General features: G+C 41.5%; 1 protein-coding gene across 1 annotated transcript in view; it reads right to left on the bottom strand.

Moving 5' to 3' along the window:
* SH3YL1 (SH3 and SYLF domain containing 1) overlaps positions 1–14,825 on the bottom strand; it is a 74,502-nt gene that overhangs the window by 35,507 nt on the left and 24,170 nt on the right. Inside the window, exons 6-8 of the mRNA XM_077811471.1 lie at positions 3,735–3,863; positions 981–1,143; positions 46–118 (exon numbers count right to left, since the gene is read on the bottom strand). Coding sequence (XP_077667597.1) covers positions 46–118; positions 981–1,143; positions 3,735–3,863 — 365 coding nt within the window. The remainder of the gene's footprint in view (positions 1–45; positions 119–980; positions 1,144–3,734; positions 3,864–14,825) is intronic.

Below are 14,825 nucleotides of genomic sequence, written 5' to 3'. Positions count from 1 at the left end.
TTCACATATAGCAACAATTTAATGTAATCATCAAAACACTCATACCTGCTGTTGCAGCATACACAGGTGGTTTACGTGATTGTGGCCTCGATGATGGTTTAACAGGTGGATCATTAGCCTAAAATAAATAATTTTAAAAATAGCAAAAATCACTCCTCACTAGCAAGTATAGGTTAATGTAACTGAAGGCCTGGAGATAGTCCAGAAGAAATTAAGAAGCACCCATCACTTATTTCCTCTTGATGACATTACATTTCAAACTATAAAACTAAAGACGGATTTTGATATAGCCACACAATAATTCATTACGAAGTTATATGTGTAAATGATAAATGTTACTGCTTGATGTTTTAACAAAAAGGTGGAAAATAAATTATGTATATTATAGTCTCTCTCAATAGCATCAGCTGTTACATCTAGAGAGATAATATTGCCTAGACATTGATAATGTCTTTTCCCATAATTCTCAGCATCTTCTCAGAGATTAAATATGATGGCCCAATCCAAGAGTTATAATTTTGGATGGAAAACAGAAGGAGCAGAACACTCAACTGAAAAACCCTGGTTTGTTCCATATATTCTTAAGAATTAATATTTTTCTTGAAGATCAAGCTGCAGCTGAAAAGAACATTTTGAATATTTCTGATTGTAGTGCGTCAAATACAGATATGTCTCTTTAAGTTGGTTGTCTTCTCGGAAACAGTGTAACGAAGAATTATTTTGTTAGACTGGAGTATGCAAAACTTAATGTAATAGTAGGGTTCTTCTGTGGAGGAGGTTCCCCTGGCAATACTGAACAGTGCGCTTGAGTGAATACAGTATACTCAGAGAAGACACCCTACCCTTCCATCAGTCAGCACTTAACATATCCAGTGACTTCAATGTGAGTGCCATCAACACAGCAATATTAGGATTAGGTCTAATTGTAGATGAAAGGATTTAGCAACAGAGAGCCAATATGGAAAAAGATGTGTGCAAACCTTCCTTTGTTCCCTTGCTGCTTTCCTTGCATTGTTTTTCTGCTCCTCATTTTCATATTGTTCAGTAAAGGAATCCAGAATTTCATGCAGATCTTCTGATTGAGTAAGACGAGGTACATCACCAAATAAAATGGCACTAGCTCGAATATCTTGACCATAAAATCTAGCACAAAAAATTATATCAGTTGCTTTAATCATCGTCTCATCTATACTTTTAGTTTAGCCTACAGTTTAAAAGACTCCCTATGTACCATGCCATTTCGACATGTTGTATAAATAACACTTACTTGATTTCTTAAACTGATTACCCACGAAGGAATGGCAGAAGTTGTTCAGTGCTCAATATAAATTGAGAACAATAAAGTACAGGGAACAGACTTGTTTCCCTTTATTATTACTTCATCTTAATTTTCACCAATATTTTGTTCCAGCTCATTTTCTACAGAAAAGCATGGTGGTGTGCAAAAAATGAAACATCAGGATTTTTTTGTGTGCGCGCACTAGCAGATGCCAGCTGCAGGATCATCTGCTGCACTGAAAGTCAGCATTAAACAAGGAAAGAGAACAGTGATTTCACAGAAAACAGTTATAGCTTAAAGGGCTTTTAATGTGGCCTTTTTAATATCGACCACAATAACTCTTGGTAACCATAGAAAACAAGTGGTACAAACTTGCTAAAACTCTTGCTATATTGTGATTACAGATTTTATTTATTTATTTAAAGAGTCCTTTCATATTAGAGCAAGAAGGAAAACTGGACTCTTGGTAATGTTCAACAGCATCTGTTTTCACAAATATGCCATAAACATTTCAGTGGATGTGTTATTTGTTTCTAAGCATGTACAATTAACTACTCACTGAGTGGCCTAATTCACAGACTTAGACTCCTTGAGTGGCCTAGTTCACAGCGTACACAAACCTTTAGGACCCACCCACTAGCATGGTCTGCCTGTTCCAATGGGAGACATATCCCTAACCTGTTCTTCTCCCTGCTGTGTGTGCATCTTGCTTTCTGACCTTGCCTCAGCTGTACAAGGGGAGAACCTGCTCGCATGCGTCCCCGCATATCTTCTACATGTACTCACATAAGGGCCTGTCAAAACCGTGCTTTTAAGAAATATGAATTAATGCCTTTGCTACTGTACAGCTTAAAATTGGTACAGTACATTTCGGATTTTTAAAAACCTTTACTCTTATAAACAGCAATACTAGGATTGGAGATTTTTAGAAAAAGGAGACATATTCAATTTAAAATTTTAATTGTCTCCAACTCAGACTGGTTTGATTTTAATGTATTTTTCATCCAAGTGGTTTGACTCAAACAAGATTTCAAACCTTTCAGAAAACAGCATGGAAAACCTCATTTCTTTGCATTTTAGTGTATCTTTGGAACCATGTGTTAAAGCAAATGTATAATTTTCTTGGGAGGAGGGATAAAAAATAAAGTATTTTGGAAAGATTTTAGTTTTATCATATTATCTATGTATAATTTTGATTTTACAGTATTGCTATCATCTTAGAAAGCAGCTGACAATAAAGTTAAAGAAATCTAGTATGTGTATGTTTACAACAATGGCACCAGAATGGAAAAGAATTTTAAGATTTAGAAAACTGGACCTAAATCTCCCATCAATTCTGACAGTTTTGATAGCAATGGGTAAAACAAAACAAAACAGAAAGAAGCAGCTTTTGAGCATCTTTAGTGAGGCTCTAAACCACAGTCCCTAATTTATTTTTAAAAAGACATTGAACCAGATATCTGCCATTCCCTGCCAAATCTAATACATCAGAAGTTCAAAAACTTCTTGTTTTAATGAAAAAAAGACAGATAACTCACATCAGAAATAAACTCTTGGCATGGTGCAGTGGAATAAATGTTCATATGGAGGCAATATAATTTCAATACTCAAATTCCACCATTAATGCTTCTGGAGATACCATGGGCCCAATTTTGCTTTCGATAATCACCTGCAATTTCTACTGAAATCATTCCAGGGATAGAATTTGTTCCACTGTACCAGTGGTAGGCAACCTGCGGCCCAACAGGGTAATCTGATTGCAGGCTGCAAGACATTTTGCTGACATGGACCGTTCACAGGCATGGCCCCCCGCAGCTCCCAGTGGCTGCGGTTTGCCATTCCCAGCCAATGGGAGCTGTGGGAAGCAGCGGGCCAGCGCAATCAGATTACCCTGGTGGGCTGAATGCGGCCCGCGGGCACTAAGTTGCCCACCACTGCACTATACCAATATGTATCAAATATTCACCTATTAACCCTGAAAGTACAGTAGACATTTAAAGCATCTGAACAATGAATTACCTTACCCTGATTTGTTTATAAATTAGGGAACTGGCTGTGAACTCAACACAACCAAAAGTAGTATATCAGAGCATCTCAATTCTACAAAGTTAACTATAAGATTTATTTTGAATATTTTCCTAAAAGTCCATCCCACTAAAATTCCAGTGTAACCCATCTGATGATGCAGTACAAAATATGGAAGAAACACAATTGAACAATATAGATTAAATCTCAGGAAAAACTTCCTAACTGTAAGAACAGTAGGACAATGGAACAGATTGCCTCGGGAGGTTGTGGAAGCTTCTTCACTGGAGGTTTTCACAAAGAGGCTGGATAGTCATCTGTCTTGGACAATTTAGACTCAACAAATCCCCCATCTTGGCAGGCAGTTAGACTAGATGACCCTTGCGGTCCCTTCTAACTCTATGAGTCTATGATTTTGAATCCGACTTACTTGCGATTAGTTTCTTTCCTTTCAATTAAACATGTTCCTTCTAAAGATACCCCTGCAAACAACCCTCGTGATTTGCAGTATGTATAGACAGCAGCTGAGCTTCGTACGGCAACATCACCTTCTAAATTTCTACAAAAAAGAAAAAAGTTTGCATGGCTCTTATCAACATGCTATTGTAACAAGAATAGCAATTGACAATTGCTCATTCTAAATTTTACAATTCTGGCACAATGATCAAATTATTTCTGACAATCTGCATTTCTGATTGTCCAATTACTTTGCTACAACTGAACAAATGCATTCCTTGCTTATTTTCCTCATCTGGATTTTGAGGGGGAGTAAAAAGTAAAAGTGAAAGTGCACTATGGATGAGAAGTACCATGCGTAGGGAAATAAAACAGTAATTAAATTATCCAGTCTCTCAGACAATGAAATAAAGAGCCATTCTGGAAATGTGATAAAATTGTACAGAAAGATGGCCATTTTCCTTTTAAAAATATAGATTTTCAGATTTAAGCTACAGCCACATGTTCACCTGTAATGTAAGTATTTTTTACCTATAGGTTGTAAGTAGCCTTTGATTCATGTCTATCTGTTCCTTTTCCCTCTGATCAATCCTATTATTTCCACTGAAGATTTTAAAAAAATGTAAACCAGTGCAATATAAATTTAAATTGATGTATTTTTAAAATATTGTCAGACAACTCAATGCATTATACTACTTCTATTTTAAAGATAAAATAGCTATTTTCCATATTATACATTGTTTGAACTGCAGTTTTCTAGAACGCTAATCTTTAGACTGTTGGCATACAACATTTTTTGCTATGCTAGGGAGCAGAGCAGTAAGCAGGAATTTTGTTTTGCAAGGGAGTATGTAGAAACATAGGAATTGCCCTATTGTCTCTGGTCCAAGGTCCATCTAATCCAGTATACTGTCTCCAACAGTGGCCAGTACCAGATGCTTCAGCAGAAGGTTTAAGAACCCTGCAACAGGAAATTCTGGAATAATCTGCCCCCCACATTAAGTCTCAGCTGAGTCTTTAATATTTAAAAATCAGTTAAGCCCTGAGGCATGAGGTTTAACATCTCTTCCTCAAAATTTGCTATCATTAATAAGGCAACTCTGGATATTCTTGATATCCATTAAAAATATTCAATTCTTCTTGAATTGGATTAAATTCTGACTTGAACAACTTTGTAAAGCCGTGATTTCCAGAGTTTAATTACATGTTAATGTATGAAAAACAACTTAACAGTTTTGAATTTATCTTTTAATTTTATTGAATATCCCTTTGTTTTTGTGTTATCAGACAAGTTAAACAAAAATTCCTGATCTCTTCTCTCTACCATTCATTATTTTATATACTTCTACTATGTTCCCTCTTATTCACCTCCTTTCTAAGGTAAGCAAACCAGCCTTTTAAGTCTCTCTTCCTATGAGAGCTCTTTTTATGCCCTTCATCATTCTTGTTGCTCTTTTCTGAACCCCTCTAGTTCTGTAGTATCCTTTTTGAGATGGGGTGACCAGTAGGGTAAACAGTATTCCAGGTGACTTGGCATTAGAATATTCTCTGTATTATTCATCATCCCATTCCTCATACAACCTAGCATCTTGTTTGCTTTTTAGACCACATTAGCTGCACATTAGGCAAAGGTCCTCACTGAGCTGTCAACAATGATGCCCATGTTCCTTTCCTGGACCGATACAGTTAATTCAGAACTCGGTTAACGTGTATGAGTAGTTTAGATTTTCTCCTTCAATATTTATTACATTTTATTTATCAACATTACATTATTTATTATTTGTATTGTAGCACTTAGCAGCCCCAGTCATGGACCAGGACCCCACTGTACCAGGCTCTGTATAAGCAAAACAAAAAGATCCGTGCCCCCAGAGGTTTACAATCTATGCATAAGACAAGAGACAACAGGTGGATACAGACAGATGGACAGAGACAAAAGAGGAGACAAAATAACATTGGTCAGCACGATACAGGGTTGCAGTCTCATTTGTTTGTACAACTTTAGCTATTTGCTCTTTGAAATCCACTTTGGCCCTTTCAATTTCCCCTTGTATTTACTGCCTGCTATAATTTATGCTCCTGTATATTAGTTTTACTAGGGTCAGATTTCCAGATTTTGAAGGATTTCTGTTTGAAGAGACTCTCAAAATTTGCAGTGAAGCCATATTGGTTTACACTCCTTGCTGTACACTGTCTTTTAACAGCATGCATGTCTTCCGAGTGCTTATCTTCATTTTAGATTTCAGAGTGGTAGCTGTGTTAGTCTGTATCAGCAAAAAGAATGAGGAGTACTTGTGGCACCTTAGAGACTAAGGGTATGTCTACACTACGGAATAAGGTTGAATTTATAGAAGTCGGTTTTTTAGAAATTGGTTTTATATATTCGAGTGTGTGTGTCCCCACAGAAAATGCTCTAAGTGCATTAACTCGGCGGAGTGCTTCCACAGTACCGAGGCTAGAGTCGACTTCCGGAGCGTTGCACTGTGGAGAGCTATCCCACAGTTCCCGCAGTCTCCGCTGCCCACTGGAATTCTCGGTTGAGATCCCAATGCCTGATGGGGCTAAAACATTGTCGCAGGTGGTTCTGGGTACATATCGTCAGGCCCCTCTTCCCTCCCTCCCTCCGTGAAAGCAAGGACAGACAATCGTTTTGCGCCTTTTTTCCTGAGTTACCTGTGCAGATGCCATACCACGCAAGCATGGAGCCAGCTCAGGTAACCATCACCATATGTCTCCTGGGTGCTGGCAGACGCGGTACGGCATTGCTACACAGTAGCAGCAACCCATTGCCTTCTGGCAGCAGACGGTGCAGTACGACTGGTAGCCGTCCTCGTCGTGTCCGAGATGCTCCTGGCCACGTTGGCTGGGAGCGCCTGGGCAGACATGGGGGCAGGGACTAAATTTGGAGTGACTTGACCAGGTCATTCTCTTTAGTCCTGCAGTCAGTCCTATTGAACCGTCTTATGGTGAGCAGGCAGGCGATACGGATTGCTAGCAGTCGTACTGTACCATCTTCTGCCAGGCAGGCAAGAGATGAGGATGGCTAGCAGTCCTACTGCACCGTCTTCTGCCAAGTAGCCATGAGATATGGATGGCATGCAGTCCTTCTGCACCGTCTGCTGCCAGCCAAAGATGTAAAAGATAGATGGAGTGGATCAAAACAAGAAATAGACCAGATTTGTTTTGTACTCATTTGCCTCCTCCCCCGTCTAGAGGACTCATTCCTCTGGTCACACTGCAGTCACTCACAGAGAAGGTGCAGCGAGGTAAATCTAGCCATGTATCAATCAGAGGCCAGGCTAACCTCCTTGTTCCAATAAGAACAATAACTTAGGTGCACCATTTCTTATTGGAACCCTCTGTGAAGTCCTGCCTGAAATACTCCTTGATGTAAAGCCACCCCCTTTGTTGATTTTAGCTCCCTGAAGCCAACCCTGTAAGCCGTGTCGTCAGTCGCTGCTCCCTCCGTCAGAACAATGGCAGACAATCGTTCCGCGCCTTTTTTCTGTGCGGACGCCATACCAAGGCAAGCATGGAGGCCGCTCAGCTCACTTTGGCAATTAGGAGCACATTAAACACCACACGCATTATCCAGCAGTATATGCAGCACCAGAACCTGGCAAAGCGATACCGGGCGAGGAGGCGACGTCAGCGCGGTCACGTGAGTGATCAGGACATGGACACAGATTTCTCTGAAAGCATGGGCCCTGCCAATGCATGCATCATGGTGCTAATGGGGCAGGTTCATGCTGTGGAATGCCGATTCTGGGCTCGGGAAACAAGCACAGACTGGTGGGACCGCATAGTGTTGCGGGTCTGGGATGATTCCCAGTGGCTGCGAAACTTTCGCACGCGTAAGGGCACTTTCATGGAACTTTGTGACTTGCTTTCCCCTGCCCTGAGGCGCATGAATACCAAGATGAGAGCAGCTCTCACAGTTGAGAAGCGAGTGGCAATAGCCCTGTGGAAGCTTGCAATGCCAGACAGCTACCGGTCAGTTGGGAATCAATTTGGAGTGGGCAAATCTACTGTTGGGGCTGCTGTGATGCAAGTAGCCCACACAATCAAAGATCTGCTGATATCAAGGGTAGTGACCCTGGCAAATGTGCAGGTCATAGTGGATGGCTTTGCTGCAATGGGATTCCCTAACTGTGGTGGGGCCATAGACGGAACCCATATCCCTATCTTGGCACCGGAGCACCAAGCTGGCGAATACATAAACCGCAAGGGGTACTTTTCAATAGTGCTGCAAGCTCTGGTGGATCACAAGGGACGTTTCACCAACATCAACGTGGGATGGCCGGGAAAGGTACATGACGCTCACATCTTCAGGAACTCTGGTCTGTTTCAAAAGCTGCAGGAAGGGACTTTATTCCCAGACCAGAAAATAACTGTTGGGGATGTTGAAATGCCTATATGTATCCTTGGGGACACAGCCTACCCCTTAATGCCATGGCTCATGAAGCCGTACACAGGCAGCCTGGACAGTAGTCAGGAGCTGTTCAACTACAGGCTGAGCAAGTGCAGAATGGTGGTAGAATGTGCATTTGGACGTTTAAAGGTGCGCTGGCGCAGTTTACAGACTCGCTTAGACCTCAGCGAAACCAATATTCCCACTGTTATTACTGCTTGCTGTGTGCTCCACAATATCTGTGAGAGTAAGGGGGAGATGTTTATGGCGGGGTGGGAGGTTGAGACAAATCGCCTGGCTGCTGGTTACGCGCAGCCAGACACCAGGGCGGTTAGAAGAGCACAGGAAGGCGTGGTATGCATCAGAGAAGCTTTGAAAACCAGTTTCATGACTGCCTGGCTACAGTGTGAAAGTTCTGTTTGTTTCTCCTTGATGAAAACCCCCGCCCCTTGGTTCACTCTACTTCCCTGTAAGCTAACCAGCCTCCCTTCCTCCCTTCAATCACTGCTTGCAGAGGCAATAAAGTCATTGTTGCTTCACATTCATGCATTCTTTATTCATTCATCACACAAATAGGGGGATGACTACCAAGGTAGCCCAGGAGGGGTGGTGGAGGAGGGAAGGAAAATGCCACACAGCACTTTAAAAGTTTACAACTTTAAAATTTATTGAATGCCAGCCTTCTTTTTTTGGGGCAATCGTCTGTGGCGGAGTGGCTGGTTGGCCGGTGGCCCCCCTCACCGTGTGCTTGGGCGTCTGGGTGTGGAGGCTATGGAACTTGGGGAGGAGGGCGGTTGGTTACACAGGGGCTGTAGTGGCAGTTTGTGCTCCAGCTGCCTTTGCTGCAGCTCAACCATACACTGGAGCATACTGGTTTGGTCCTCCAGCAGCCTCAGCATTGAATCCTGCCTCCTCTCATCACGCTGCCGCCACATTTGAGCTTCAGCCCTGTCTTCAGCCCACCACTTACTCTCTTCAGCCTGCCACCTCTCCTCCCGGTCATTTTGTGCTTTCCTGCACTCTGACATTATTTGCCTCCACGCATTCGTCTGTGCTCTGTCAGTGTGGGAGGACAGCATGAGCTCGGAGAACATTTCGTCTCGAGTGCGTTTTTTTTTCTTTCTAAGCTTCACTAGCCTCTGGGAAGGAGAAGATCCTGTGATCATTGAAACACATGCAGCTGGTGGAGAAAAAAAAAGGGACAGCGGTATTTAAAAAGACACATTTTATAAAACAGTGGCTACACTCTTTCAGGGTAAACCTTGCTGTTAACATTACATACATAGCACATGTGCTTTTGTTACAAGGTCGCATTTTGCCTCCCCCACCGCGTGGCTTCCCCCACAACCCTCCCTCCTCCCTGTGGCTAACAGTGGGGAACATTTCTGTTTAGCCACAGGAATGGGCTCCTCTGAGTGTCTCCTGAAGAAAAGCGTTCTATTTCAACCAGGTGACCATGAATTATATCTCACTCTCTTGAGGATAACACAGAGAGATAAAGAACGGATGTTGTTTGAACACCAGCAAACATACACTGCAATGCTTTGTTGTACAATGATTCCCGAGTATGTGTTACTGGCCTGGAGTGGTAAAGTGTTCTACCATGAAGGACGCAATAAGGCTGCCCTCCCCAGAAACCTTTTGCAAAGGCTTTGGGAGTACATCCAGGAGAGCCGCGAATGCCAGGGAAAAGTAATCTTTTCACATGCTTGCTTTTAAACCATGTATAGTAGTTTAAAAGGTACACTCACCGGAGGTCCCTTCTCCGCCTGCTGGGTCCAGGAGGCAGCCTTGGGTGGGTTCAGGGGGTACTGGCTCCAGGTCCAGGGTGAGAAACAGTTCCTGGCTGTCGGGAAAACCGGTTTCTCCGCTTGCTTGCTGTGAGCTATCTTCTTCGTCCTCAAAACCTGCTTCCGTATTGCCTCCATCTCCATTGAAGGAGTCAAACAACACGGCTGGGGTAGTAGTGGCTGAACCCCCTAAAATGGCATGCAGCTCATCATAGAAGCGGCATGTTTGGGGCTCTGACCCGGAGTGGCCGTTCGCTTCTCTGGTTTTCTGGTAGGCTTGCCTCAGCTCCTTCAGTTTCATGCGGCACTGCTTCAGGTCCCTGTTATGGCCTTTGTCCTTCATGCCCTGGGAGATTTTGACAAAGGTTTTGGCATTTCGAAAACTGGAACGGAGTTCTGATAGCACGGATTCCTCTCCCCATACAGTGATCAGATCCCATACCTCCCGTTCGGTCCATGCTGGAGCTCTTTTGCGATTCTGGGACTCCATCATGGTCACCTCTGCTGATGAGCTCTGCATGGTCACCTGCAGCTTGCCACGCTGGCCAAACAGGAAATGAGATTCAAAAGTTCACGGTTCTTTTCCTGTCTACCTGGCCAGTGCATCTGAGTTGAGAGTGCTGTCCAGAGCGGTCACAATGGAGCACTCTGGGATAGCTCCCGGAGGCCAATACTGTCGAATTGTGTCCACAGTACCCCAAATTTGAGCCGGCAAGGCCGATTTAAGCGCTAATCCACTTGTCAGGGGTGGAGTAAGGAAATCGATTTTAAGAGCCCTTTAAGTCGAAATAAAGGGCTTCATCGTGTGGACGGGTGCAGGTTTACACCGATTTAATGCTGCTAAATTCGACCTAAAGTCCTAGTGTAGACCAGGGCTAACTAATTTATTTTAGAGTTAGCTCAAGGTATAGCTCAAGTTTCCCCCCATAACATGACTCCCATCCACACAAAAACATCTCTAGCTCAAGACAGGTGGTGGTTTAAACTTGAGCTAGCTGCTCTGTCAGGAGGTGAAAGTTGAAGCTCATGTGCTACTGCTGCTCAAGCTAGTAACGCAGTGGCAATGCAACAGCTGAAGCCACAACAACTCATCAGGTGTTAGTCCATTCCCTCTGCTAATCTAGTCACTTTGTATAGCTCAAGTGTGTTGTTTCAGAAGGCAAGTCTACATATGTGGTGGCATTTAAAGTACAGACACTGAACATCCCAGCTAGCATGGGTATAAATATCAATGTTGATGGCGAGGCATGACTTACGCAGGTAGAGTAGAGTGCCCTACATATGTAAACACACAGAATACATACCCTACATGTTCTTTACATGTCCATGCAGTGCCTCCCATGTCTACACTGCTCTTTTTAGTGGTGAAACAGCAGGGAAAGAAGGAACTCAGATGAACAAACTTGATTTAACTGTTGTAGTGAAGATAATCGGAGACTCTTATTGTATTTTTAGTACCATTCATGCCACCTCTAGGAATTTTTCTTCCTTTACTTTTAGGTTTAGGGTCTTTTTGACTAACATTCTCATTTCATTTAAATCTCCCTTTCTAATGATAAGTGTCACTATGACTTTATGGTGCCCTACTTACACTTTGGATGTTGAACCTAATTTTGTCATGGTCATTATAGCTCAGTGTCTCAGCGAATGTCACTACTTGAATTAGCTCCTGTGTATTACTTACAATTAAGTCAAAAATTGTTCCTCTTGCATGTTCAGCAAGTAGTTGTTCCAAGAAACCACTAGCTAAGGCGTTCAGACATTTTCTCTCAACTTTGTCCTGTTGTGTCATTTTATATCGGGATCATTGAAAATCCTCCATTACCATCATTTTGTTAGATTTTGGCTGCCTCATTGATCTTACTCAACATTCTGCACACTCTGTTTCATTCTTGATCCAGAGACTGTAGTATAGCCCTACTAATATACACAATCTTTAATCTCAGGTTTTGTATCCATTCTACTGGGTGGTTCCCTCCACTCAGAATTTTCATCTGGCTAAATTCAATGGAATCCTTTAGAAACAGTGCTACTATCCTACCTCTACGGACTAGTCTATCTTTCCAGTATAGTTTGTAACCCAGGTATTATTGTATACCATTGTTTTGTTTTGTTGTCATTTCACCAAGGTTCAATAATGTCTATTACATAAAGGTCCTAGTATACTGGAAGGCATTCTAGTTCACTTATTTCTGATTTTAAACTTCTTCAATTTGTATATTGTAGATGCCTTTGTGTTACAGACTAAAAGGAGTAATTCCAAAGCAAATATAGCCAATGTCAAGGCACTAAATGGGCAGATAACAGCAGTGCCAATCCCAAGAATTAAAAAAATCGTAAGATTTAAGTCTACCTTCCCCACAAATGAAATTAGCTTAAAAAGTCATGGGACTGTACAAGTTATAATTTTGGGGTCTTTTTAGTGCCTTATAGTTTTTAAGCTCTCAGAGTTCATGATTTCAAGCTTTTCTTTGCAACCATAAGGGCTATTCTGCCTTTAAAATAAAGGGCAAAATTCTCACGTATGCATGATTCCAGGAGCAGGAACTTTATGAACCCACCCCTAGCAAATATCACGAGACTTGTGTTAATATCCTTGGAAAGACTGTAATACATTTTAGAAACACAGAAAAAAACAAAACCCTTGCTAACCACTCCCAGCTTCTGACAAACAGAGGCTAGAGACACTCAGAGCATGGTGTTGCATCCCTGCTCATCCAGCCTAACAGACATTGATGACCTATTCTCCATGAACTTATCTAGTTCTTTTTTGAACCATTATAGTTTTGGCCTTCACAACATCCCCTGGCAAAGAGTTCCACAGGCTGACAGTGTTGTGTGAAGAAGCACTTCCTTTTGTTTGTTTTAAACCTCCTACATACTAATTTCATTTGGTGATCCCTAGTTTATGTGTTATGTGAAGGAGTAAATAACATTTCCTTATTCACTTTCTCCACACCAGTCCAGATTTTATATACCTTTATCATATCCACCACTTAGTCATTTCTTTTCCAAGCTGAAAAGTCCAAGTCCTTATAATCTCTGCTCATACAGAAGCTGTTCCATACCCCTAATAATTTTTGTTGCCCTTCTCTGCACCTTTTCCAATTCCAATTTTTTGAGATGAGGCGACCACATCTGCATGCAGTATTCAAGATGTGGGCATACCATGAATTTATATAAAGGCATTAAGATATTTTCTGTTTGATTATCTATCCCTTTCTTAATGGTTCCTAACATTTTGTTAGTTTTGACTGTCACTGCACATTAAGTGGATGTTTTCAGAGAACTATCCACAGTGACTCCAAGATCTCTTTCTTGAGTGGGAACAGTTAATTTAGAACCCATCATTTTGTATGTACAGTTGGGATTATGTTTTCCAATGTGCATTACTTTGCATTTATCAAAATTAAATTTCATTTGCCATTTTGTTGCCCAGTCACCCAGTTTTGTAAGGTCCCTTTGTAACTCTTGACAGTCTGTTCTGGACCTAAGTAATTTGAGTAACTTTGCAAAATTTGCCACTTTTCCAGATCATTTATCAATATTTTGAATAGCACTGGTCCTAATACAGACTCCTAGTTCAGACCCCTGCAGGACACCACTATTTACCTCTCCACATTCTGTCTTGATCCCCGCTTGTCTCTCCCACAATCATTTTCATATTTTTCTCATGCTGTCTTCTCAAATGGAAAAGCTCTTCCTGAGCTGGTCTACTATGCCTCCTCATTGAAATCCATCCTTAAAACTCACTTCTGCCATTATGTTCAGAAGAAGGGTATCAGATTTATTTATTTTTAAAGAAAACTGCCCTGCCAGATTCTGTGCCATAAACTATAACTGGCCAAAGCCAGAGTATGACCAACTAGAGGCTTTAGTCAGATATCACGTATGGAATGATTCTAAGCGTATGGCAGAACCAAGGGCAAAACAAGAGTTCTAAATTTTTACTGCAACTAAACGCACTACTCTTAAATGTCAGAAGTGAAAAGTTGTAATCCTGGACTTCAAAGGGAGATCTCGCTTTGGTCTCCAATATAGAAGCCCACAAAAAGTCAGTGTACCAAGATATTTTTTCTTATTGCAAAGTATTTCTTTGATATTCATATTTATTAAACCTACACAAGAACTTATTCAGTCAGCCACATGTATACATGTCTTTCCTGAATAACCACATATGCTTTTTCCTGTGACTCTAGTCTTTTCTCCTCTATCCAAACCCCAAGCATTGTGCTATTGCTCCTTTATCACAGTATATGCATAAATAGTCTAAGCTATCTTTCATGGATTGAGAACTGGTTAAAAGACAGGGAACAAAGGGTAGGAATAAATGGCAAATTTTCAGAATGGAGAGGGGTACTAGTGGAGTTCCCCAAGGGTCAGTCCTAGGACCAATCCTATTCAACCTATTCATACATGATTTGGAGAAAGGGATAAACAGGGAGGTGGCAAAGTTTGCAGACAATACTAAACTGCTCAAGATAGTTAAGACCAAAGCAGACTGTGAAGATCCTCAAAAAGATCTCACAAAACTAAGTGATTGGGCAACAAAATGGCAAATGAAATTTAATATGGATAAATGTAAATTAATGCACATTGGAAAAAATAACCCCAACTATACATAAAATATGATGGGGGCTAATTTAGCTACAACTAATCAGGAAAGAGACCTTGGAGTCATCGTGAACAGTTCTCTGAAGACGTCCAGGCAGTGTGCAGCGGCAGTCAAAAAAGCAAACAGGATGTTAGGAATCTTTAAAAAAAAGGGAAAGAGAATAAGACGGAGAATATCTTATTGCCCTTATATAAATCCATGGTATGCCCACATCTTGTATACTGTCCCCTCACCCTATACCGGAAACCT

This window comes from Eretmochelys imbricata, chromosome 3, assembly GCF_965152235.1.
Source record: "Eretmochelys imbricata isolate rEreImb1 chromosome 3, rEreImb1.hap1, whole genome shotgun sequence".
Classification (NCBI taxonomy): Eukaryota; Metazoa; Chordata; order Testudines; family Cheloniidae; genus Eretmochelys; species Eretmochelys imbricata.
The sequence above is the reverse complement of the archived record's forward strand: the minus strand, read 5'-3'. Positions and strand labels throughout refer to the sequence as shown.